Source organism: Ovis aries, chromosome 20 (genome assembly GCF_016772045.2).
Source record: "Ovis aries strain OAR_USU_Benz2616 breed Rambouillet chromosome 20, ARS-UI_Ramb_v3.0, whole genome shotgun sequence".
Taxonomy (NCBI): Eukaryota; Metazoa; Chordata; class Mammalia; order Artiodactyla; family Bovidae; genus Ovis; species Ovis aries.
This window is the reverse complement of record NC_056073.1, coordinates 24,766,449-24,791,788: the sequence shown is the minus strand read 5'-3', so window position 1 is coordinate 24,791,788 and position 25,340 is coordinate 24,766,449. Positions and strand designations below refer to the sequence as shown.

Genomic DNA, 25,340 nt, shown 5'->3' with positions numbered 1-25,340 from the left:
CGTGGGATGGATGCGGTCATACGCTGTGTAGGATTTGCTGCACAGTAATCCTGTGCTCTGGGGAAGTAAACAGGTCTGTGTGTTGGTTTTCTACAATTGGGGGGCTTAAAACAACATGATGAATTCTCTCACACTTTTGGAGGCCTGAAGCCAAAGTTAAGGTACTGCATTGCCTCTGGACACTCTTGGGAGAAGTCTTCCCTGCCTCTTCTGGATAGGGAGCCCTGGCGTGCGGTGATTCATGGGGTCGCAAAGAGTCGGACATGACTGAGCAACTGAACTGAACTGAACTTTCCACGACCCATGGCCACATCACTTCCATCTCTGCCTCCATCTTCACATCACCCATATGTGTGTGTGTGTGTATTTTCTCTCCTGCTGTAAGCACACTTGCTGTTGGGTTTGGGCCTATCTATATAATCCAGGATAGTCTCATCTCAGGTTCCTTAATTGCATTTACAAAGACTCTTTCTCCAAACTCCGTCCCATCCAGAGGTTCCAGGTACTTAGATGTGGACATTTTTTTTTCTTTTGGAGACCACTATCGTGGCTCAGATTGTAGAGAATGCACCTGTGATTTTCTGCAGGAGATCCAGTTTCAATCCCTGGGTCAGGAAGATCCCCTGGAGGATGGAACGGCAACCCACTCCAGTATTTTTGCCTTGAAAACCCCAGGGACAGAAGAGCCTGGAAGGTACAGTCCATAGGGTAGCAAAGAGTTGGACACGACTAAGCATGAACCCATGTCATACAATGTTTCGGACGTACTTACATGAAAAAATTACTTATTAAGTGTCTGAAGTTCATATCTAATTGGGTGTCCTATAAAGAGTATGGCAGAGGTCCATGTGAGCCTTCATGACCACAGCCCCTTGGTGTCCCCACAGTAGATTTTATCATCTGCTTTAGTGCCCATTTCCAATTCATGAAAGCCAATTCAAGACAAGTAAGTTTTCTCCAATGGCCATCCTTCATCGACTGGCAAGAGGATACAATCAACTTGAAATATTGTGTTTAATCTTTAATTGTGGATCTTGAAAAGAAGTTATTAACAAGGTGTATCCTGATAAGAGGACAACTTGCCTTTTTCCTTTTTAATCTAGTGTAGAACCAGGGGCCCTGAATACCAGGGCTTTTCCTTAACAGGACTCTGCCCCTTCCAGAGAGGAGGAGTCAGCCCGTCAACTGTAACAGGAGCTTATAAACACCCGTGAACTTAGCACTGAGGTGCTGAGCCAAGTGGGAGACAGACTTCTGTAAGGTAAATATTGATTTTGCATGTTTGTATAATGTTTCCTTAGCTCAAGAAAAACTGTTTCACGCTCCTATGTGCCTTCTTGCTGTGGTTGGGGGACATTCAAGTTGTTTAGTCAATTGCTGTTGGATACAGAAATGTAAAAGTGAAGAACGTAGAAAACTAAGCATGAGAATTTAGATCTGGGAAAAATTAATGATAGGAGGGGAAAAAAGGATGGCAGCATTTTAGACGATCAGAGACTGTGACCAGTACGAGAGGGGAGAGCAGGTGTTTATGCTAAAGTTGCCTGCTCCGTAGACACAGTCGACACACAGCAGGTGTGAATTGCAATGCGGTAATACTATGTGGACTTGGAAACTCAAAATTAAGATTTAACTATAAGAGGAATGACTAAGTGACTGCCAGAAAACTGGATTTTAACTCAGTCTTTGCTTTGACTAGCCAGCTGGCAAGTCCCCCTCTGTCTCTCGTGGAGCTCAAGCAACCCATGGGAAACCTAGAAATTGGCTGGAGCAGGGTTTATCAACCTTAGCCCTACTGACATTTCAAGCTGGGTAATTCTTTGTTGCAGGGACCTGTCCTGTATAATGTCTTTTTTTTTTTTAAGTTAAAAATATTTTCTATTAAAAAATTAAAATAAATTAAAAAATATTTGCTATAGAAATGTACATTGAATTAGGCTTAAGGAGTGTACTTGACAACAGTGTTAACATATGTATTGATATTTCTTCAAATTTCCAAACTTGACGCCTCTCAGATACTTGCAGTGATAGTCTGTTTAAAAGTTTTAAGAGAAACTGTTACTTCATCAATATGGATGACACAGTGAAGATTAATACTCTCACTTTCCCTTTCACTCTGTACTTGTAGAAAGAACACAGGCTGTGGGAGAGTTTCCTTCCTCATGTCGTGACCGTCCGGAAAGTAGACTAGAAGATAAACGTGGCTACAGCAGAATTAAATCTGGTGGACAGAGGAGCCTAGTAGGCTACAGGGGTCACAAAGAGTCGGAGACGACTGAGCGACTTCACTTCACTTCACAAAATACCTTATCCTGGAAGCTTACAAGGCAGCTGCATCAATCATAGATGTTTCCGACTAAATATCCAATAAATGTGCCTGTTAAAATAACAGGGCTGTAGCATGAATTGAGAAAGCAGCGACGACATATATACGCCATCACGTGTAAAATGGGTAAGAGTGGGAAGCTGCTACACAGGGAGCCCAGCCTGGCGCTCTGTGACCACCTAAGGGGGTGGGATGGGGGTGGGGAGGGAGGCTCAAGAGGGAGAGGATATATATATATCAGTTCAGTTCAGTTCAGTCGCTCAGTCATGTCCGACTCTTTGCGACCCCATGAATCGCTGCACGCCAGGCCTCCCTGTCCATCACCATCTCCCGGAGTTCACTCAGACTCGCGTCCATCGAGTCAGTGATGCCATCCAGCCATCTCATCCTCTGTCGTCCCCTTCTCCTCCTGCCCCCAATCCCTCCCAGCATCAGAGTCTTTTCCAGTGAGTCAACTCTTCACATGAGGTGGCCAAAGGACTGGAGTTTCAGTTTTAGCATCATCCCTTCCAAAGAAATCCCAGGGCTGATCTCCTTCAGAATGGACTGGTTGGATCTCCTTGCAGTCCAAGGGACTCTCAAGAGTCTTCTCCAACACCACTGTTCAAAAGCATCAATTCTTCGGCGCTCAGCCTTCTTCACAGTTCAACTCTCACATCCATACATGACCACAGGAAAAACCATAGCCTTAACTAGACAGACCTTAGTCGGCAAAGTAATGTCTCTGCTTTTGAATATGCTATCCAGGTTGCTCATAACTTTTCTTCCAAGGAGTAAGCATCTTTTAATTTCATGGCTGCAGTCACCATCTGCAGTGATTTTGGAGCCCCCAAAAATAAAGCCTGACACTGTTTCCACTGTTTTCCCATCTATTTCCCATGGAGTGATGGGACCGGATGCCATGATCTTAGTTTTCTGAATGTTGAGCTTTAAGCCAACTTTTTCACTCTCCTCTTTCACTTTCATCAAGAGGCTTTTGAGTTCTTCTTCACTTTCTGCCATAAGGATGGTGTCATCTGCATATCTGAGGTTATTGATATTTCTCCCAGCAATCTTGATTCCAGCTTGTGTTTCTTCCAGTCCAGCGTTTCTCATGATGTACTCTGCATAGAAGTTAAATAAGCAGGGTGACTATATATATACATATATATATATATATATATATATATATATAATTGTGACTGATTCCAGTTATTGTACAGCAAAAATCAACACAATATTGTGAAGCAATTATCTTCCAATTAAAAATTTTTTATATTAAATTTAAAAAGACCGCAGGATTGATGGAAAAAGCTGGATAGAGTGCAGACTGAGGAGTAATGAACCATCAGACGCACATGGGAGGCAGCCCCACCACCCCCAACATCAGAGACACCTCTGGTCTCTCCCCAATTATGTGGCACCCTTCCATCTAGTTTTAACAACCAACAATGCCCTCAGACATTGCCAAATGTCCTCTGGGCTGGGGGAGCAAAATCAGCCCCAGTTAAGAATCACTGGTTCATATGACTTTTCAGACTCTTAAACACAGGAAGTCTGGATGTGAAAACTAGATGATATGGGAGCGGAGAATTAGCTTCCAAGAGTAAAGAAATTCACCTGACTGGAAGGTACAAGTCATTCGAATCAGAATGCAGAGCAAACAATGCTCTGTTAACAGTATTACTATTGGGGGTAAATCAAAAGGCTGAGGCAGGAGAGGTTCAGTGAGATCCTGTGAAGGTCCTAGAGTTGCTCAGGGCATGGCAATTCACAGGGGAAATAAGGTACCTAAGTCTGAAAAGAGAAGATACTGAGACTGGGTAGAGAAGAAGTGTTGTAGCCATGCATTCAGGAAAAGGACTCACTCAGAAGGACAATGCAGATAGTGGAGTGCCGTTTATTACACTGGCAGGCCCAAGGCAGATCTGCTCTTAGCCAAGGACCCCGGGCAGTATTTGTGAAAACCTTATATACCCTAAGCGTATGTGTCTAAACCCACCTCCCCAATTTCCCTGAAACTAATCTGAACAAAGGAAAAAGAAAAATACAATCATAGTCAACCCGAGATTCATACACCTTAAACCTAGGTAGTTAACAGTGGACAATTATCAATAGGCTTGTGGTCATTCCCCAATAAACATAATAGAATGTATGATGCTATTTGGTTACACAGATATAGGTGATGGAGAGCCCCGGGGCTCTTCCTTCTGGGGGCCTGGTTTTCCAGTTGGTATGTCGTGTTCATAGATACTGGGCTCAAAGTCCACAGTCTGGCCCAAGATGGAGTCCTGCTTTCAAGATAGAGCCTGTTCTGTTTCCTCCTTCAGAAGTACTGTGCAAGATGCTACAGAGAGCAACGTTTCGATGGGGATGAGGTTTGACCCCATGAGAGTCACTGGCTTGGAGGCTGAGATGCTATGGCGCTGGGGCCAACCGGGACAGGCGGGCAGCACCCTCTGCTTTCTCAGCCTGCAGCCTCTGCCCTTGTTCTCACTTGCTTCGCTGAGAGAATCACAGTCCTTGGCGTGGAACCAATTCAAGTGAAGTCATTGCAGGGCTCTTTGTGTGCTGTCAGTTGTCAACAAACCTGTATTTCAGACTAGATTTCAACCCCATCCATGGCAGGGACCACATCAGATTCCTCTTGCGTTCCCCACCAGCCATCATTTCTTAGTGCAGCCAACTGCTCAATGAGTGTTAGTTGAGGGGGTTTGAAGGAAACTTGTTGAGAAGGAAATCCGTGGACAGGTCAACCAGAAAGAAGATGCTGAAGAAAGATCAGTGAAGGGACAGGAGGGTGGAGAGAAGGGTACTGAGTGGGAGCCCCTGCACTCCTGCTATAGAAAGGGGTGGGCTTCCCATTGCCATGGCTGGAACCCATTCAAAGGGCCTGGGTTGGGGGCAGAAGATTCCAGAGAGTCCAGATCAGGGAGTGAGTGGGAGGGGAAAGGCCTGGGGGATCGGCAGGTGGGGTGCATGTTTCAGGGGCAGAACCAGGGATCTACTTCAGTCTTGGGATTTCAAAAGGCTGTGCCAGACCTCGCTGAACCTTAGCCAAAATCTTCCTGTAATCCAGGTTAACTAGTCAGTGAGCATCACTGATCTTTCACACAAGACAAATAAAAAGAGAACCAGTATATCAAGTAGTTGACAGAATCTGGATATATATAAAATCCTGTTCCTACTAGAGCTATAGGGGCTGAATCGCCTTAGCACAGCAGAGCATAGCATGAGAGCTGGAAGTTAAGAGGGAGATAGCAGATAGACAGACACACAGACAGAAGCCTCACGTGCTCCCCAGTGTGCTCACTCACCCATCTCCCAGGAACTGGGAGCAGGACGGAAGCTGGATTTGCTGCTCCCTGTTATGAAGTTTTTATGCCTTATCTAACTGAATTTCCTCAACAGCCCTCACTAGTAGACATAGCTGTATTTCAAAAGAGAACACTGAGGTACAGAGATTAAACAACTAGCCTGGGTTTATTTATCTTTTAAGGAAAGGAGTTGGGCTTTGTCTCTAAGCCTCCTTTCTCTCTGCTAAGAAACACTGTTATTAGGAGCCCCCTCCCATCTACTCCCTGAGATACAGCTCCTTTAGTTCACACTGGAATTATCCCAAGACCCATTCTTTTTCACAGAATATAAGACTACCTCCTTATGAAGTTCAAATATAGTTATACTAGTGCTCAGGATACTCACAGTAAGTTTTTAAGGTCTGGGGTAAAGTAAGTTATGTTTTTATCCATTTTTAACTCATATCAAGCCCCTAAGAATCAGCTAACAGAATTAATGTTTCCTTCTCTCCTATTTAACTATTAATTGACTAACGGATTCTGAATAGGGAACAAACTAATATTGAGGGTCTCAGAGACCAGCAGAGAGGGGGCGTAAGCATTACATGGTTGGGGGGGAGCCCCAGACCAAAAGTCAGAAGATGTCTTCAAAGGACCCCAGTGCTCACAAAACGAGTGAGCTAGGAGAGCAGCTTCAGCTCTTTGAACTCGAGTTTCCTCCTCCTGACAATAAGATACTAGAAGCTGTTTCCGGGGTTGTCCTGAGGGTAGACACACTTGCTAGATATTGAGTGTGAATCGGGAACACACGTGTGTGACGAATGGCAAGTTACTGAACCTCTCTAGTTCTCGTTTTCTGGGGGCCAGAAAGTTTATATCACTTTTGCCCCAGCCTTCAAAAGGTGAAGAAAGTTACTTATAAGAAAGATGAGATAAAATATTATGCAAGTTAAAACTTCACTTCCCTTTGTAACATGATCCTTGGTCACCGGATAAGGGAGCTTAGTGTAAGGGGACCTGTGATCTCCACTTCACAGGGACACCCTTCTCAGAATTCTGCTGAATCACAGGTCCTTCATTCCCCATGATAAGAAAAGTATGATATACACAGTCTCCAACTTGAAGACTGATGAGTTAAGTATGTTTCCAAGGGATCTTTTACTTTCTAAAAGTTAGAGCACTGATTCTTACATTAAAAATATGAATATTGAAATAAAAAATAAATAAACCAAAACTAAATAAAATTTTTAAAATGTGCATATTGAAAACATTTTGTTATCTAAAATTCAAGTTATTCATACTTTATCAGCTAAAGAGAAGTATATTTTTGTCCTGAACAGTCAACAAAATGTTGCAAAAAGATCTTAATGCTTTCAAACAGAGCTGGAATTTGGATAGAAAGTGCAGCTGTTTCCTCCTATATTCTGGCTTTGGGATTCCTGCTTTTACTAAGTCCTGTATGTTTCCATTCACTTCCATGAGAGAACAATTGGGTTTGTCATAATGTTTGCTTGAGTTTTCCTATAACAGCTTACAGGAAACCCCAAAGGAACTTTTTGGCCAACCGAATAATTTCTGTCCATTGTTGGAAACTTTGAGTTTCATTCTCTGGTTCCCTGCCATGTCCACTCCACACACAGGCTGCTGTAGACCAGGGGCTTTCAGACTTCACTGACCTGACAAGACGCAAGTACCTCTAATCACTGCAATGCTCAAATGAGTGTGCCCACGTGCTTTCTTCCACCTGAAGCTGCAACAAACACACAACTGAAACTGATAACCCACGAAACGATGCTTTCTCTTAAAAACTGGAAAATTTCACAGTCCACTGAAGGATTGTCATGCCTATTTTGAAAAATGTTAATATGAAAAATGAAGCCAAGACTTGGGTTCATATGGAAATGGGTTTGAATCCCAGGTCTGCCACCAACTTTGTGCAAGTTACCCTAGAAATTTTGGTATCCCCAACTTCAAAATGAGAGCAATGGCAAACTTCATAGCAGGTGATTCTTGTAGGGTTAAATGAAGACAAGTTTGTGAGAATGGGCAGTGCATGACAGACATAGAGCAAATGTCAATTCTACCCTAGACTGTACAGTTAATGCAGTAACATCCCTTTCTCTAGACATAAGACGCACCGAGAGAGGTAGAATGTACAATTCCAAGAAAATGGAAGGATTTGGCATCCTGTGTAGGTGGAAAGAATCAGGATCTTCTGAGCAACAGTAAAGCAAATATGAGTCCTAATTTCAGCTGTTGAACAAATGCAGCATACTAGGATAGGAGCTGAACACGGACTCTGTCTCCCCTTCCTCCTCCTCCTGTCTGTGAAGTCCTCTGGCTCTAAGTTCCCTCCTTCCCAGGCTCCCAGGACCTGCACATGTGTGGGTTCCCACCCTGCCCTAGTTTTAATCCATGGTGTGGATTCCCATGAATGTTATTTAAGCTCTGAGGTCCATTTCATTAACTGAAAAATGGAGATAATAACTATTCCATGGGATTCTTGTGAGGATTAAAAATATAATGCATTCAGAGTGGTCAGCATTGGGGCAGGACTATTAGGAATTTTGCAATAAATACTAGTTCTCTAATCCTTCCCCTCCCCGACACCAACCCATGCATCCATACCCCAGACTCACCTCTTAGCCTGCCAAGAAAACAGATTTTACCCAGTGGAGGCTGGACAATGGTTTGGTGGAATTTCCTACAGCTGGCTATTGGGAGTGGGAATCTGGGCTAAGGAAGACATTCCAGGGACTCTTCCAATTGTCATGAGGAAGGCCAATTCTTCAGCATTGTTGGTACTGTTCAGCCATGTATCATAATGGTGTTAGCTTCTATGTTTTTATTCTTTGTTCATTTCTTCATTCATTCGTTCACTTGTTGGTTCATTAAGGGTTATAGGAACTAGGAGACTGCCGTCATGGCAGGGAAGCCCATTTTTCATTATCTCAATGGACGCGGCAGAATGGAGTGCGTTCGGTGGCTCCTGGCTGCAGCTGGAGTGGAGGTAGGTTTCATCTCCAGTTGGATCTAAACTGACCATGCATGCCTAGTCTCTCGGAGAAGGAAATAGCAACCCACTCCAGTACTCTTGCCTGGAAAATCCCGTGGACTGAGGAGCCTGGTGGGCTACAGTCCATGAGGTTGCAAAGAGTCAGACATGACTGAGCGACTTCACTTCACTCACTTCATACTTTATCACTGGAGAAGGAAATGTCAACCCACTCCAGTGTTCTTGCTTGGAGAATCCCATGGACAGAGGAGCTTGGCGGGCCATGGTTCATGGGGTCGCAGAGAGTTGGACACAACTGAAGTGACTAAGCATGCCTAGTCTCCCAGTCGTGTCCAATTCTTTGCAATCCTATAGGCCATAGCCTGCCAGGCTCCCCTGTCCATGGGATTCCAGGCAAGAACACTGGAGTGGGTTGCCATTTCCTACTCCAGGAAAATTGACTGTATCAAACTATTTTCTCACAGAGGAAATTTTCCTTATTAAATGATCTGCTAAGAATTTTACATTAAAAACATTTATTAGGTAAACAGATTTTTATTGAAATGTCTTCTTCTCAAGGACAATAAACAATAAAAATATCTTACACTGTTGGTGGGAATGCAAACTAGTACAGCCACTATGGAGAACAGTGTGGAGATTCCTTAAAAAACTGCAAATAGAACTGCCTTATGACCCAGCAATCCCACTGCTGGGCATACACACTGAGGAAACCAGAATTGAAAGAGACATGTGTACCCCAATGTTCATCGCAGCACTGTTTATAATAGCCAGGACAGGGAAGCAACCTAGATGTCCATCAGCAGATGAATGGATAAGAAAGCTGTAGTACATATACACAATGGAGTATCACTCAGCCATTAAAAAGAATACATTTGAATCAGTTCTAATGAGGTGGATGAAACTGGAGCCGATTATACAGAGTGAAGTAAGCCAGAAAGAAAAACACCAATACAGTATACTAACGCATATATATGGAATTTAGAAAGATGGTAATGATGACCCTGTATTCGAGACAGCAAAAGAGACACAGATGTATAGAACAGACTTTTAGACTCTGTGGGAGAGGGAAAGGGTGGGATGATTTGGGAGAATGGCATTGAAACATATATACTATCATGTAAGAAACGAATCGCCAGTCTATGTTTGATACAGGATACAGGATGCTTGGGGCTGGTGCACTGGGATGACCCAGAGAGATGATATGAGGAGGGTGGTGGGAGGGGGCTTCAGGATTTAGAACTCATGTACACCCGTGGCAGATTCATGTCAATGTATGGCAAAACCAATACAGTATTCTAAAGTTAAAAAATAATAATAATTTAAAAATAAAATTAAAATAAATAAATAAATAAATTTGTTTGTTTATTTGTTTTTGGCTGTGAGGCTTGCAGGATTTTAATTCTCTGACCAGAGATCAAAAGCAGGCCCACAACAGTGAAAGAAAGCCCATGCCTTAACCACTGAATTGTCAGAAAATTTCCTGAATTTTGATTTTTAGAACTGGAAATTATTTATTACATTCATGTAACAATTAGAAACATGAATATTAAATATCAATTGATAGTAATTATTGTTAATATGTCATTTTAATATATTGTGGTTAGTTTTAAAATAAGTTTAATGATCTAGTAATATACCATGAAATATTTAAAGATGAAATGCATAACATCTGGGATTTGTTTCAAATTATTACCAGGGACCGGGGGTAGGTATATGGATGACTTGCGATTGGGTTGTGCTGATAATTATTGAAGCTGGTTGATGGTTACAAGGAGAATCATTGTATCTTTTATTTTGTGCATGCCACAAATTTCCATAGGAAAAGGAAAAATATACATATTAGAAAAGAAAAGTAATTAAAGTTAAAACATAAATCAGAAATATAGAGCAGTGCTGATTGTAACAAACTGCCTGTTGGATTTAATGCATTCACTCGGCAATGAATTTGTTGGGCACCTTGAAGAACCAGAGATCGAATTCCCAACATCTGCTGGATCACTGAGAGAGCAAGAGAGTTCCAGAAAAACATCTATTTCTGCCTTATTGACTATGCCAAAGCCTTTGACTGTATGAATCACAATAAACTGTGGAAAATTCTTCAAGAGATGGGAATACCAGATCACAACCTGCCTCTTGAGAAATCTGTATGCAGGTCAGGAAGCAGCAGTTAGAAGTGGACAACAGGCTGGTTCCAAATAGGAAAAGGAGTACATCAAGGTTGTATATTGTCACCCTGCTTATTTAACTTATATGCAGAGTACATCATGAGAAACACTGGGCTGGAAGAAGCACAAGCTGGAATCAAGATTGCTGGGAGAAATATCAATCACCTCAGATATGCAGATGACACCACCCTTACAACAGAAAGTGAAGAGGAACTAAAGATCATCTTGATGAAAGTGAAAGAGGAGAATGAAAAAGTTGGCTTAAAGCTCAACATTCAGAAAACAAAGATCATGGCATCTGGTCCCATCACTTCATGGCAAATAGATGGGGAAACAATGGACACAGTGGCTGACTTTATTTTTCTGGGCTCCAAAATCACTGCAGATGGTGATTGCAGCCATGAAATTGAAAGATGCTTACTCCTTGGAAGGAAAGCTATGACCAACCTAGACAGCATATTAAAAAGCAGAGACATTATTTTGCCAACAAAGGTCCGTCTAGTCAAGGCTAAGGTTTTTCCAGTGGTCATGTATGGATGTGAGAGTTGGACTGTGAAGAAGGCTGAGCACCGAAGAATTGATGGTTTTGAACTGTGGTATTGGAGAAGACTCTTGAGAGTCCCTTGGACTGCAAGGAGATCCAACCAGTCCATCCTAAAGGAGATCAGTCTTGGGTGTTCACTGGAAGGACTGATATTCAAGCTGAAACTCCAATACTTTGGCCACCTGATGCGAAGTGCTGACTCATTAGAAAAGACCCTGATGCTGGGAAAGATTGAGGGCAGGAGGAGAAGGGGACGACAGAGGATGAGATGGTTGAATGGCATCACTGACTCAATCGACATAAGTCTGGGTGAAATCCAGGAGTTGGTGATGGACAGGGAGGCCTGGCGTGCTGCGGTTCATGGGGTTGCAAAGAGCTGGACACGACTGAGTGACGAACTGAAGTGCCAGGTTTCGTACCAGGTCCTGGAGATACAGGAATGGTCAAGATAGACACAGTCCCTACCCTCAGGCCGCTTATGCTCTAGTGAGGATGCAGACACGTAAATGGGTGATTAAAAGAGGACTGGGAGCACCTAGGAGGACACCGAAAACCTGAGTGTAAAAACGCTGTATTCTCAGTAGTAAATGGATAGGTTTCCTTGGGACTCTGTTGAGTGCTGCCCTCTAGAGGTGTCACTCAGAAAAGCACTTCTCAGCCCAGGTCAGAGGGAGCCAGCAACTCTGTGAGGGTTTCCTGGGGAGGGAGTCGTGGACAAAATTCAGAGATCTAGTCCCTTAGTGGAGACCACAGAGAAGGCAATGGCAACCCACTCCAGTACTCTTGCCTGGAATATCCCATGGACGGAGGAGCCTGGTAGGCTGCAGTCCATGGGGTCGCTAAGAGTCGGACATGACTGAGCGACTTCACTTTCACGCATTGGAGAAGGAAATGGCAACCCACTCCAGTGTTCTGGCCTGGAGAATCCTAGGGACGGGGGAGCCTGGTGGGCTGCAGTCTATGGGGTCACACAGAGTCGGACACGACTGAAGCGACTTAGCAGCAGCAGCAGCCGCAGCGGAGACCAGTAAAGGAGGACTTCAGGTGAGATGGCGTCCTGCAAAGGGAACCTCTAGTGTGCTCCCTTAGCTTCCTAAAAACATGTTTACCTAAGCCTCAGATTATACTTTCTCAATTGCTTCAGGAATGCAGGGCAATTTAGCTTGGTCCGTTTTCAAGTATGTAAATCAACAAGTACACAGAAAATTCCAACACTGCCATTCTAGGTTGTTAAATCTATAAATCAACAACCAACATTTTTCCCTGCGGTTCAGCCTTGGGGTTCAAGGATGTGTTCAGAGTCCCTGGGCGGGATGAGTTCAGCACAGGACGGTGAAGAAGGGGGAGATGATGAGAGCATCCAGGCTTCCTCTTATCCAGCCCAGCCTGAAGGAGGAGGGTGTGGGGCTCGACTGACCAAAGAACGTTGGAATTCTGGGTTCTCTGGGCCCAGAGCCTGATCCTCACAACCCCATTCATCTCCATCAGTTTCACAAGAAACAGCTGACCAGCCAGCCCCTTCTCACAATGACTACCCATCCGTCACCTCTCAGGGTTGTCTTGAACTGGGTGCTTTATAAATTGTTGCCCACACACTCACTATCTGTATGGTCTCACCCTATGGGATCATGTCAATCCATAATAAACTAGTCCACTGAGTCAGTTAGAAATCCCCAATTCTCAAACTTTTCACCATCAAGACACAAGTTTAAAATAAAAAATTGAAAGGAGGGAGGTAATATACAGCAGAGGACCCTGGTGGCAGCCTCTTGGGGGTCAATGGCTCCATGGATACACCATACTCGGGGACACCCCAAAATCCTGTCCTGATCTCACAGGGAGAGAAAGGCTTTCCAGGTACATTAAAACTCCATAACTAGAACTTCCCAGTCCGTTCCCTCCAGTGATATTCCCCTCCCCCCATATCATTACCTAATCACTGACAGAGGTGGGGACAGGGTAGAGGTGAATTAACCTGCAAAATAGGCAGTTAGTTGCTGCAACCCACGCTTTTATCTTGGTGGCTCTAATCTAAATCTCCAAATGGCCTTGATCACTGTCCTCTGTGCACCGGCCAAACTTGGAAATCCTACAGTGTCCATAGTGGGCACCAGACACAGGCCATGCAAGTTCAGCAATGCTATGGAATAAAGTAACAAAAACTTATCGCTTCTTTCTGCTTTTCAGTTTGAAGAGAAATTTATAGAAAAACCAGAAGACTTGGATAAGTTAAAAAATGGTAAGCCCAGGAACTAAATTCCTCTGATGGGAGTATCCAGTAGAAGTCTTAAGGTGAGGTTTCAACACCACCAATGTCATATGTGTGCATGGTGGGAGTGGGGTTAATAAAGAGGGAGAAATATGGTTAAAAGTAAAAGGCTGAGCTCCCTGAAAAGGTGTTGCAACTCACTTGGAACTAGGAAGGGCCGGAACTCAAGTGTTTGTTAAAGGAGCCAGTCCCAATGCCTGTGAACGCTCTCTCTGTGCTCTCTCTGCCTTTCTGCATCGTGAGTGACTGTATCTATTAGGATCATACAGCACTCACACCTAAGGTCAGGAAAAGGTGTTCATCTGAGAAAAGAAAGGAGAAACAGGTCCAGAAGTTGCTGTGAGTCCAGGTTTGGGAAAGTAACATCCTAGCAATAATGTAGACTCAGTGAGCAGAGAAAGGGCAAACTCTCTCAAAACACGTCTCATGTGTTCTGAGATTTTCTCTGGAATGACCATTAAACATCAACTGGTTGGCACACTTGCTGCAGCCTCTTCCAGCTTCTTTCTAAAACATACATGAAGACAAATTAGCACAGATTTACAAGGGATCGCCCATATGTCTGAATGGGAAATAAAAGGATAAATGAAATAATAGGATAGAAAGTAAAAGGCAAACCAAATGCCATCCTGCTTAAGCCTACCAGGTCATTTTAGTGTTTCACTTTGTATCTTCAGTTATTTCAGCAAACATTTGCTCATCTTAAAAGGGTGCAACATATCCAACATTTCACCCTTCTTTTTTACTTTCAAAAGACGGAAGTTTGATGTTCCAGCAAGTGCCAATGGTTGAAATTGATGGGATGAAGCTGGTGCAGACCAGAGCCATTCTCAACTACACTGCCACCAAATACAACCTCTACGGGAAAGACATGAAGGAGAGAGCCCTGTATGGTAGTTTTCAGTTTTTTCATCAACAACTAGTAGGAACAATTTAGGTCCTTCCCTACTGAGCAGATCAAGGCAAGGCATCATGACCAACAGGATGGTATAAGCCTTGTGGGGCATCACTGAGTCCAGTACAGCAAACACCTATGAGTATGAGGGAAGAATAAATAAACTTGAAGTGAAATCAACTGCCTATGGAAGAGGACACCATCCATGGATATAGCACAGTGACATGGCTGGTGTGTGAAGCGAAGAGGATGGTAGAACCAAGACTCCAGGGGTTCAGGCTTGTTTGAACTGGACACCCACCAACAGCCAGAGACAAGGGACAAAGCATCTGAGTGTCTAGAAGATAAAGCTTAGAAAGGGAAGGATCTAAAGAAGTTGATTCTTGAATTCCAAAAATTCTAAGAATGATGACCAGGAACCCATTAGCCCTTTACATGGACTGGCCACTAGACAAGGGTTAGCAGAGGTTGAGCTCAATATGGTAAGGTTACATCAAGCATTTCGATATAGTTTTAGTCAGCCAGATTTTTCAGTACAACTATATCCTGGGGGTGAGGGATATTCTCTCAGTTGTGATGGGACTACACGATTGAAATTAAAATCATGTAAGGAACTTCCCAGGTGGCTCTAACAGTAAAGAACTTGTTTGCAACGCAAGACGTGGGTTTGATCCCTGGGTCGGGAAGACCCCCTGGAGGAGGGCAGGCAACCAACTCCAGTATTCTTGCCTGGAGAATCCCATAGACAGAGGATCCTGGTGGGCTATAGTCCACAGAGTCACAAAGAATCAGACATGACTTAGCACTCAAGGAACTATTGCACTTACTCTAAAAGTTAAACATAGAGTTACCATATGACTCAGCAATTCCTTTCAAGAGGATTAAAAATATCCCACACTAAAAGTTATGCTCAGAAGTTCATAGCAGTGTTGTTCATAATCAATAATTAGAAACAAAGATGTCCATTAACTGATGAATAAAAAAACAAAAGCTGGTACATCCGTACAGTGGGATATTATTCAGCCATGGAAAAGGAATGAAAGGTACAGTCTTGAGAAATTTAAAAAAAAAACCAGTCTGGCAATAGTATGTGGAGAGTGTTATGGAACCAGGTTCTATGGGAAATAACTGGAGGAAGTGCTGGTACTGGGACTCTAAATGGACCTGGTGTTCTAACAGGATGAGAGAGGAAGAGGGATGTGACTGGGACTGAGGTGCCAGGACTCTGTCTGGACATGACTGAGGTGGTACTAACACATCACACTAACCATGCTCAGACCATGGCACAGCAGAGATGGCACACCCAGGTGTGGTCCCGTGGTTACCTGTGCCGATTCCACCCGACTCTCTCATGCCTGTGACTATGGACGGGTCACTGATGTGCTTTGTCCGTATATTTGGTCATGTGTACAACAAAAAGATTATACATATGTTTACCTTGATGGCTTGTTCTAAAATGGAATGCTAAAATTAATTGTAAGATACAAAGATAAGTGACTGGCATAGAAAAATGCACCAATGGAGGATTACTTTGCTATCTCTCAATGTCTCATTCTTACCCATTCCAAAACCTAAGGCAGAGACATTTGACAATTTGCTTACTTTATCTTTTCGGGATTGATATGTATTCAGAGGGTGTGGCAGATTTGGGTGAAATGATCATGCATTTGCCACTGTGCCCACCTGCTGAAAAAGACGCCAAGCTGACCCTAATCCGAGAAAAGACAACAAACCGTTATCTCCCTGCATTTGAAAATGTAAGTGGACTTTTCAGCATTTTTGGCAGTGAGGTCAGAGGACAAAGAAAAATAGTGCCTGGCTTGGCCAGGGCATTAACCTTCACCTCTGTGAGCCTTTCTAAATACTAAAGTAGTACTCTGAGTCTCAGGGCACTTTATAAAAATTGAATGTGTAGAAGAATTGCACTAGTTTTACCCAAGTTATAATTTTTCAGCCAAATTTCTATTTACTCAAACCCAATCTGGAATTCTCTGCTCATTGAATTTCATGGTTATATTTAGAGCATGGGCTATGGAAGCTCTGAGAGCCACACTGGAGCCTGGAGTAAATGGATCCTCAGAACACGGTGCAGGGGCCTTGATTCAAGAAGAGCATGATGTCAGCAATACATCAGAAAATATTCTGGGGATGCCATCCAACCATTTCATCTTCTGTCATCCCCTTCTCCTCCCACCTCAGTCTTTCCCAGAATCAGGGTCTTTTCCAGTGAGTCAGTTCTTCACATCAGGTGGCCAAAGTATTGGAGTTTCAGCTTTAGCATCAGTCCTTCCAGTGAATATTCAGGACTGATTTCCTTTAGGATGGACTGGTTGGATCTTCTTGCAGTCCAATGGACTCTCAAGAGTCTTCTCCAGCACCACAGTTGAAAAGCATCCATTCCTTGGTGCTCAGATTTCTTTATAGTCCAACTCTCACATCCACACATAACCACTGGGAAAACCATAGCCTTGACTAGGCAGACCTTTTGTTGACAAAGTAATGATCAAAACTACAAGAAATCATGCTTAACTAAAATGATGAACCAAAAAAAATAAAAAGATTATAAGACCAGGCAATGAGGAGAGGAAAACAGATGAGAAGGAATACAGAGTCTGCATGAGTTTGCTCAGGCTGGTAGAAGGCTGTCATGAAGATGGAGACACTGCCCAAGGATGAGGGAGAGGACAGAGAGAGATGGATGAAGGGTCACGTTGCGGAGTTCACAAAAACACGGTGCAGACGGTGCTAAGGCCTTGGCCCTGTGGAAGAAGAAGTAAGGCAGCCACAGCGAGGAGGGAACAGGAAAAGGAAATGGTGGTCTGCCTTCCACTGGGGATGAGGAGGGAACAGCAAGAACCTGCCTGGCCCGTCTCTGAGTTGGAGGGAGCAGAAAGTCTGAGGTTCCCACCCGCCCAGCGAGGGGCAGAGGGGGACGTGGGGCTGGGTGAGGGGCAGGGGAGGGGCAGGGGTCCAGCCTGCCAGGACCTGTGTCCCTGATCTGTCCCCTCCATTCCCCAGGTGCTGAAGAGCCACGGACAAGACTACCTGGTGGGCAACAAGCTGAGCAGGGCTGACATCCTCCTGGTTGAACTTCTCTACTATGTGGAAGAGCTGGACCCTAGCCTTTTGGCCAACTTCCCTCTGCTGAAGGTGAGCTCTCCCACGGCCCTGGGGGCCAGACACACCCCCACTCGGCATCTGCTCTCTGGACCCTGGGACTGGGGTGCTAGGGTCCCCATCCCTGTCCAGACCTCGCTGCCCCCCGGTCTCCTCAGTTCACTCCAAGGCCCTGGTCTGGAGTGTGCAAAGAATCTGTCAAGCCAAGGACATCGGAGGTGGACTCTGCCCCACGGAAAATGCCCTGCCTTTTACCAGGAGACAGACCCAGGGCTGGATCTCTCTTGGCCCCTCTTCCACTTCAGCCTCTGTCCTCATTTCCTCTTCTCTCCCCTCTGTCCCACGTGTGTCCCTCTTTTCCTGAGTCTGACTGAGTGGTTTCCCACCATCTCACTTCTTCCCCTCAGTTCCTGATCCTTCTCTCACATGTTGATTTCTCTCTCCCCGTTTCTCTCTCTGAGGGCAGATTGCCTCCGACCGACCTCACACACGACCTTTCATGTTTTCTGTCTTCGGTTCCAGCCCCGTGTCCTAGCTCTTCTTGTCTTGACATCTGGAGCCTTAATCTGTGCTGATATCTGACACACTCCTCTTTGTTACACTGCACTTGAGGGTGAACCCTTCAGGATTGGTGTGTGGGAAGATCAGGAAGCCGAATGGAGTGTTACACTAAGACCTCTCTGGGGAGAACACTTCCGGGCTGTCCGCTTCCTGTCTCATGGGCCTCCTCCTGGTGCTGATGGATGGGCCTTGGCTGGCCCTTGTCTAGGAAGGTCTCAGAGTCCCTTCTGGCCTGCGCCAGTGACACGGCTGCTCTTTAGCTGCACTTTGGGCTGTGTTCTCATGCATTCAGTTCAGTTCAGCTGCTCAGTTGTGTCCGACTCTTTGCAACCCCATGAACTGCAGCACGCCAGGCCTCCCTGTCCATCACCAACTCCCGGAGTTCACTCAAACTCACATCCATTGAGTTGGTAATGCCATCCAGCCTTCTCATTCTCGGTCGTCCCCTTCTCCTCCTGCCCCCAATCCCTCCCAGCGTCAGAGTCTTTTCCAATGAGTCAACTCTTCGCATGAGGTAGCCGAAGTACTGTTTCAGCTTTAGCAAGCCCTAAAAACCAGAGTCAGCAATCTCCCGACTGTGAAGAAGTTTCTGCAGCCCGGCAGCCAGAGGAAGCCTCCCACGGACGAGAAAATAATAGAAGTTAGGAAGGTTTTTAGGTTTTAATAAAGCTGCCTGCCCGGGACAAATCTGAAATTTTCTAACAATGAAACAGTAAAGCTCCTATGAGCAGATTTACTTCCAATGCATTCTTTTTCACTATGATCTCCTTCTCACCTTTATGGTTTTGAAGGAGGAAACAGACAGAAACAGGCTCCATCTTGAAAGCAGGACTCCATCTTGGGCCGGACTGTGGACTTTAAGCTATATGCCCAGTATTTTGGAAACAACATACCAACTGGAAAACCAGACCCTACGCCCCCAATGGAAGAGCCCCAGGGCTCGTATCTAGACTTTCCATCACCTAAAGGAATACACTAATTATCTGTGTAACCAAATAGAATCATAAATTCTATTATGCTTATTGGGGTACGACCACAGGCCAATTGATAATTGTCCACTGTTAACTACCTAGGCTTAAGGCATACGAATCACAGGTTTAAGGCATATGAATCCCGGGTTAACTTTGATTGTATCTTTCTTTTCCTTTGTTCAGACTAGTTTCAGAGAATCTGGGGAGGTGGGTTTGAACATGTACACTTATGGTATATAAGGTTTCCACAAAAACTGGTCAGGGTCCCTGGCTAAGAGTAGACTGTGCCTTGGGCCCGCTGGTGTAATAAACTGCACTTCACTATCTGCATCGTCCTTCTAAGTGAGTTTGTTTCCCAGAACATGCGGCTGCATTTGGTGCATGGGCCGGGAAACTCCTCACTTTGAGGAGACAGGTCTCATTTGAGGCCATCCCGAGGCTTTGTGGCTTGAATCTCCTAGAGGGGGGAAGGCGCCTCACCCCTCTGGAAGAATTCAGCCTTTCAATGCCCGGTTACTTCGCTTTGGCAGGTGGTGAACGGCAGCAAGGGAACTGAGCACTCAGGTGAGGAGGAACCCACCTGGCAGAGTGGAAGAGGGGGCCTGATCACCCCCCTGGGAGGGACTAGAAGGGGCACGGACCCACGGGGGCCTGGAATAGGCAGGCAGCAGCGATTGCTTGGTACACAGGTTGACAAACGTGTTAGGGTTTAGGAAGGAAATTTGTGAAGATCATTTAGGGGGTGGTGTCCATGCCATCTTGGGGAAAATTATTACCAAGCAATCACCAAGGGATTTTTAGGAGAAGAAACTTGGTCCTTGTGTGCTCGTATTCTACCCTCCCCCAGGAGGTGTCCCATCTGCTGTGAAATTCTTGACCCCCTTGGAATTGTCATGCTAGGAGGGGAATACATAAGTGAGTACGAATTGGCTTTTTTGGAGATGGCCTAGAATGTGGGATATTTAACCCATCTGTGTTTTCATCCGCACCTGATCAAGTCCACCAAGGCAGAACGGACTTTAAAAGTTAAGGGAGAAACAGTCTTGGACCATGTGGTGTTCTGGTTCTGCCGTGCTGACTGGCAGATGAAGACACGCCGATCCCCCTTCTCCCTCTGTGATCTGGCAGGTAAGGCTTTTCTCACCCCAGTTAGGAAGGAGGCGGAATGGCAATTTAAGCGTTTCATTGCTTGGAAATATCAGAAGTACATAGGGTACGGAGAACTTCATAGACAGAATGAAAAGGAAAAGTAGAAGAAGGTCCGAGAAGGTAAGCAGGATGGGGGGAAGTGAATCTAAGGCAACTGTATTGGAGTGCACGATTAAACATTTAAAGAAGGGATTTGCAGAAGACTATGGGGTGGAGACAGAGAAGGCAATGGTGCCCCACTCCAGTACTTTTGCCTAGAAAATCCCATGGACGGAGGAGCCTGGTAGGCTGCAGTCCATGGGGTCGCTGAGGGTCGGACACGACTGAGCGACTTCACTTTCACTTTTCACTTTCACGCATTGGAGAAGGAAATGGCAACCCACTCCAGTGTTCTTGCCTGGAGAATCCCAGAGATGGGGAAGCCTGGTGGGCTGCCGTCTATGGGGTCGCACAGAGTCGGACACGACTGATGTGACTTAGCAGCAGCAGCAGCAGCATGGGATGAAGATGATGCCTAACTACCTCCACATGCTCTGTGAGGTCGAATGGCCCCCTACGGGAGTAGGATGGCCACCAGAGAACACCATGAACTTAAAAATAGTGGAAACAGTCTATACAGTAATCACAGGAGAGCCAAGACACCCAGATCAAAATCCATATATTGACTCATGACTAGGGTTAGCTCAAGACCCTCCTACTTGGACAAGGTTCTGTATTCCAGAAGGGAAAGGGGAAAATATTAATGGCACAAAAATTGACTGATGATAAACAGGAAATTCTACAGGATTTGGATGGGGATGACCTGACCCCTCCCTCATACTTGACAATGACGCACCTGCCTCCCAGTGCTCCACCGGGACCGGAGGCCGCCTTAATGCCCAATCCAGGGCCAGGTGAAGTTCCTACAGCAGCCTCTGCTCTTCTGCCAGCTCTCCCAGAGATCATAGAGCCGCCATTTCGGCAGGCTCCGATCCCAGCAATGGAGACCTCTAGTCAACGCCCCCAGAATTCCATCTCAGCAGGACCTCCTAGATTGTATCCACCTCTCTCAGTGAGTACTGATGGGAAGGGGGAAGAAAACACAGAAATTAGACAGAGGCTGCACTCAGCCAAGGAACAGGGGGAAAGAACCCCACTACAGATGCCCCTCAGAGAGCTACAACAGCCTCTGGTTCAGGACGCATGTGGGCACTACCATCAGCCCTCTGTAGCCTATTATTATTTTCCTCTACAAATATATTAAACTGGCAGAGAGACAGGATCCTAACTGAGGTCAGAAAATGGTTAAGAGAAATGGCACCTAGGGTACTGCCACCCTGCAGCGGTGGGCAGAACTAGCCACCCCCAATGACAGGCCCAGTTGGGACTGTAACCCAGAGGAAGGGAGGGGCCACCTGGAGAGATATTGGGCAGCTATTTTACAAGGCCTCAAGAGGGGGCCCCGAAAACCTATGAGTATGGCAAAACTCTCCAAAGTGATTCAAAGGGAAAGCGAATCACTCTCTGAGTTCTACGAAAGACTGTGCGAGGCCTGTAGACTTTATACGCCAATAGATCCAGAGGCTGCTGGGTCTCAGATGGTGATAAATGCAGCCTTTGTGTCTCAAGCCTATCCCAAAAATGTCAGATGGGGGGACACCAAGTGACTCGTGAGTTTTTATACATCCCTGAATGCCCAGTACCTTTGTTGGGAAGAGACTTGCTAAATTGGACCTTCCCCCCCCCACCCACGAAAGACCCACTCTTCGAGTGGGATCAACCACCTATTTACTCTTCCTCTCAGTAACCCCTCAAGATGAATGGAGGTTGCACGATCTCCCAGAAGGGAAACCAGACGGGTTAAACAGTCGAGAGAGAGAGTTAACTCAACCTCCCTGAGGTCTGGGAGGAAGACAACCCGCCCCTGATTCCCAGGCTTGCAAAACAAGTCCCACTGCTAATAGAACTCAAACCCAGTACAATTACATCAGCACCCACCTTGGCCCTGCCAGACCTATATAAACTGTTTACTCTTTACCTGACTGAAAAGGACAAGGTGGCTATGGGAGTGTTGTCCCAGACTATGGGGACATGGGACAGACCCGTGGCTTATCTCCTGAAATGACTGGACAATATTGCCACTGGGTGGCTGGGATGCTTACGGAAAGTTGCTGCAGTTGCCTTATTGGTCCGGGAGGCAACCAAGCTGACTTTGGGCCAAGATTTGATCATAAAAGTCCCACATGAGGTCAACACTCTCCTGCGAGGGGACCCCCATAAATGGCTGTCAGCATCCCGGATTACTCAATACCAGGGACTGTTATGTGAAAACCCCCATGTTACTATTGAGCCTTGTCAGGCCCTGAATCTGGCCACTCTCTTTCCTGTGGGAGAAGGTGGGCCCTCACATGATTGCAAGGAAATATGCCAGCAGACCTGACTTGAGAGACCAGCCAATCCCGGACCCAGATTTGGTCCTGTACACCGATGGCACCAGCCTGGTGAAACAAGGACAATGACTGTCAGGATATGCGGTAGTCACGGAAGAAACCGTCGTTGAGGCAAGCTCTCTGCCATCACACTGGTCCGCTCAATGGGCCGAACTATCTGCTCTAATCCAGGCAGGCCCTCCAGCTGTCAAAAGGTAAGAAGAAAAATATTTACACAGACTCGGATATGCTTTTGCCACAATACATGTACACAGGGCTCTGTATAAGGAGAGAGGCCTTTTGACAGCTAATGAAAAAAAATATTAAATAAGGAAGAAATTAAGACCCTATTAGATGCTGCCTGGGAACCAGAAAGGGTTGCTGAGGACATCAAAAAGAGGATATCCCTTGGGCTCGGGGAAACAGACTGGCAGATAAGACCGCTAAACAAGCGGCTGAGGGCTTAGGGGTGACAAGTGAAGCCCCTATTAAAGCTCTTGTATTGGTGGAGCTGCCTGAGCTAATGCTGGACTCTCCAAAATACACTGAAGCCCAAAACTAACTAGTCAAAGCAGAAGGGGGCATCAGAACTGAAAAGGGATGGTGGGAATTGCCAAGTGGCAAATCATTGGTACTGGAGGAGCTGGCACCCATTCTGATAAGCCAAACACACCAAGCAACCCACATAGGCCATGATAAACTGGAAAAACTAATTTGAAAATATTTCCTGGTTCCCCGCCTCTCTTCCCTATGCAGGACAGAATCTCAGAACTGCACTGCCTGCTCACAGGTTCTGAAACAGAAATCTCTGGGAATTCAGCTAAAAGGCACACTGCCCTTTGAACACCTGGAAGTGAACTTCACTGAAATGAAACCTCACCGACCCTACCGTTACCTGCTGGTCATGGTATGTACGTTCTCGGGATGGGTAGAAGCTTTTCCTACCTGGACTGAAAAAGCATCAGAAGTAGCCCAGTGCCTGCTTAGAAAAATAGTTTCCAGATTTGGATTTCCTACCAGCATTCGATCAGACAATGGCCTGATTTTCGTAGCTGATTTAGTACAAGTAAGCAAAACTTTAAACATCAAATGGAAACTGCACACTGCATATAGGCCCAGAGTTCTGGGATGGTGGAATGAACCAACCGGACACTTAAAGAGACTTTCCAAGTGGATTGTAGAGACTGACTGCTCCTGGGTGGGCTTGCTTCCAACAGCTCTGCTCAGACTCAGGATGACCCCACAGTTCCAAGGCTATTCTCCATATGAAATTGTATATGGGAGGCCCCCTCCTATAATGAAACAGGTGTCAACAAATTTGCCTCAGGTAAGGGGGGATGGGATTTCACAGCAGATGGAACTGGGTAAGGTAATAAATTGGGTAACTAAGTTTGTACAAGAAAGGATGCCGTTTCCCCTTGGGGAACAGATTCATAAGTTTACGCTTGGTGACTAAGTATGGGTGAAAGATCGAAACCATGATTTGCTAGCCCCTTGGTGAAAGAGCCCTTATATTATTCTAACTACCCCTACAGCAGTTAAATTTGCAGGTATTGCCCCTTGGATCCATCATACCAGGGTGAAGACAGCATACCACACAGACCCAGAAAATGCTGAGTGGACTGCACAGAGGGACCCCGCAAACCCGAGAGAGACTAAGACCATCCTTAAGAAGAAGGAGAGGAAGATCCCGGACGAGCCCCTTCAGGATGAAGCCACATGATCAACTCCTGCTGCTTGACCTCATCCATATGCCAACTACCACAATATCTCCAGCTGTTGTGTATGTGGGGCTATGCCTCTGTCTGCGATGGATAGACTTCCCTGGTGGCTCTGCCAAGGAGACTTTAAACCACTCTGCTCTTTTCTGGGACACAGAAAATCTCTCTCTGCTCTCTTGATGTAAGCCAGACCTACACTCAATAGACTTGGGTCATGGGATTACATATTATGTAAACACCAGTTTCATAAAAGTAACAGAAGTGGTAATTCAAATTAAAATGGTTTTGGACATGCTCACAGCTCACGGAGGGACATGCTCACAGCTCAAGGTTGAATGTTATGTATATATTCCTGATTTATCTGACAATGTATCAGCTGCTTTAGATGTCATGAAAAAAACAGGTGAAAACAACCTCAAATAAAAACATCCCTTTCTGGATTTCGGTACTATCTTGGGTGAAGGGTGATTGGTGGAAAATTAATTTACCATTGTTATAGTTGCCTTGATAGTTCTGTTCTGTGGACCTTGCATTTTACAATGTATTATGACCTTTGTAACCCAAAGGTTGGTGTCATTCTCCCAGACTGGTGGTTGGAGAGCCAGGGAGCAATATATCCCTATGAGTGATGCTCATACTATGAGTTAAGAGCATCAAGAGGGGGGAATGAAGGAGGAAACAGACAGAAGAGCTACCTTTCTGGGATCATGGCAGAAAGACATTTTCTGTATTTCTTTGGGAGGCATTTTTCATCTAATCATAAAAATGTCTTTTCTTACCCATTTTTGAATAACTATCTTGTCTACTGTGGGCTCTCCAGTTTTCTGGGAGGTGGGGTAATAATGAGAACCCAAGGGACCCCAGCTCTGTGCTCAGGGGACCCTGCTGTGGCTGTCTGGTCATCACAGCTCTGCTGCACGAGG

General features: G+C 45.4%; 1 protein-coding gene across 1 annotated transcript; it reads left to right on the top strand.

The window, feature by feature from the left end:
• The first annotated feature begins 1,226 nt into the window (after positions 1–1,226).
• On the top strand, positions 1,227–24,857 carry LOC121817434 (glutathione S-transferase A1-like). The gene is made up of 9 exons (XM_060403709.1): positions 1,227–1,261; positions 2,129–2,452; positions 8,498–8,611; positions 13,514–13,565; positions 14,351–14,484; positions 16,107–16,247; positions 17,509–17,640; positions 18,710–22,911; positions 23,453–24,857. The coding sequence occupies exons 3-8, from the start codon at positions 8,525–8,527 to the stop codon at positions 18,830–18,832; spliced, it is 669 nt and encodes a 222-aa protein (XP_060259692.1). The 5' UTR covers positions 1,227–1,261; positions 2,129–2,452; positions 8,498–8,524; the 3' UTR covers positions 18,833–22,911; positions 23,453–24,857.
• The last annotated feature ends 483 nt before the right edge of the window (positions 24,858–25,340 follow it).

Bases quoted from the DNA above. Each gene is read 5' to 3' on its own strand.
- LOC121817434 (XM_060403709.1), top strand. From the start codon at position 8,525: ATGGCAGGGAAGCCCATTTTTCATTATCTCAATGGACGCGGCAGAATG. The intron at 8,612-13,513 runs GTAGGTTTCATC...TCTGCTTTTCAG, and splicing joins TGGCTGCAGCTGGAGTGGAG to TTTGAAGAGAAATTTATAGA. The intron at 17,641-18,709 runs GTGAGCTCTCCC...TTTCAGCTTTAG, and splicing joins CCAACTTCCCTCTGCTGAAG to CAAGCCCTAAAAACCAGAGT.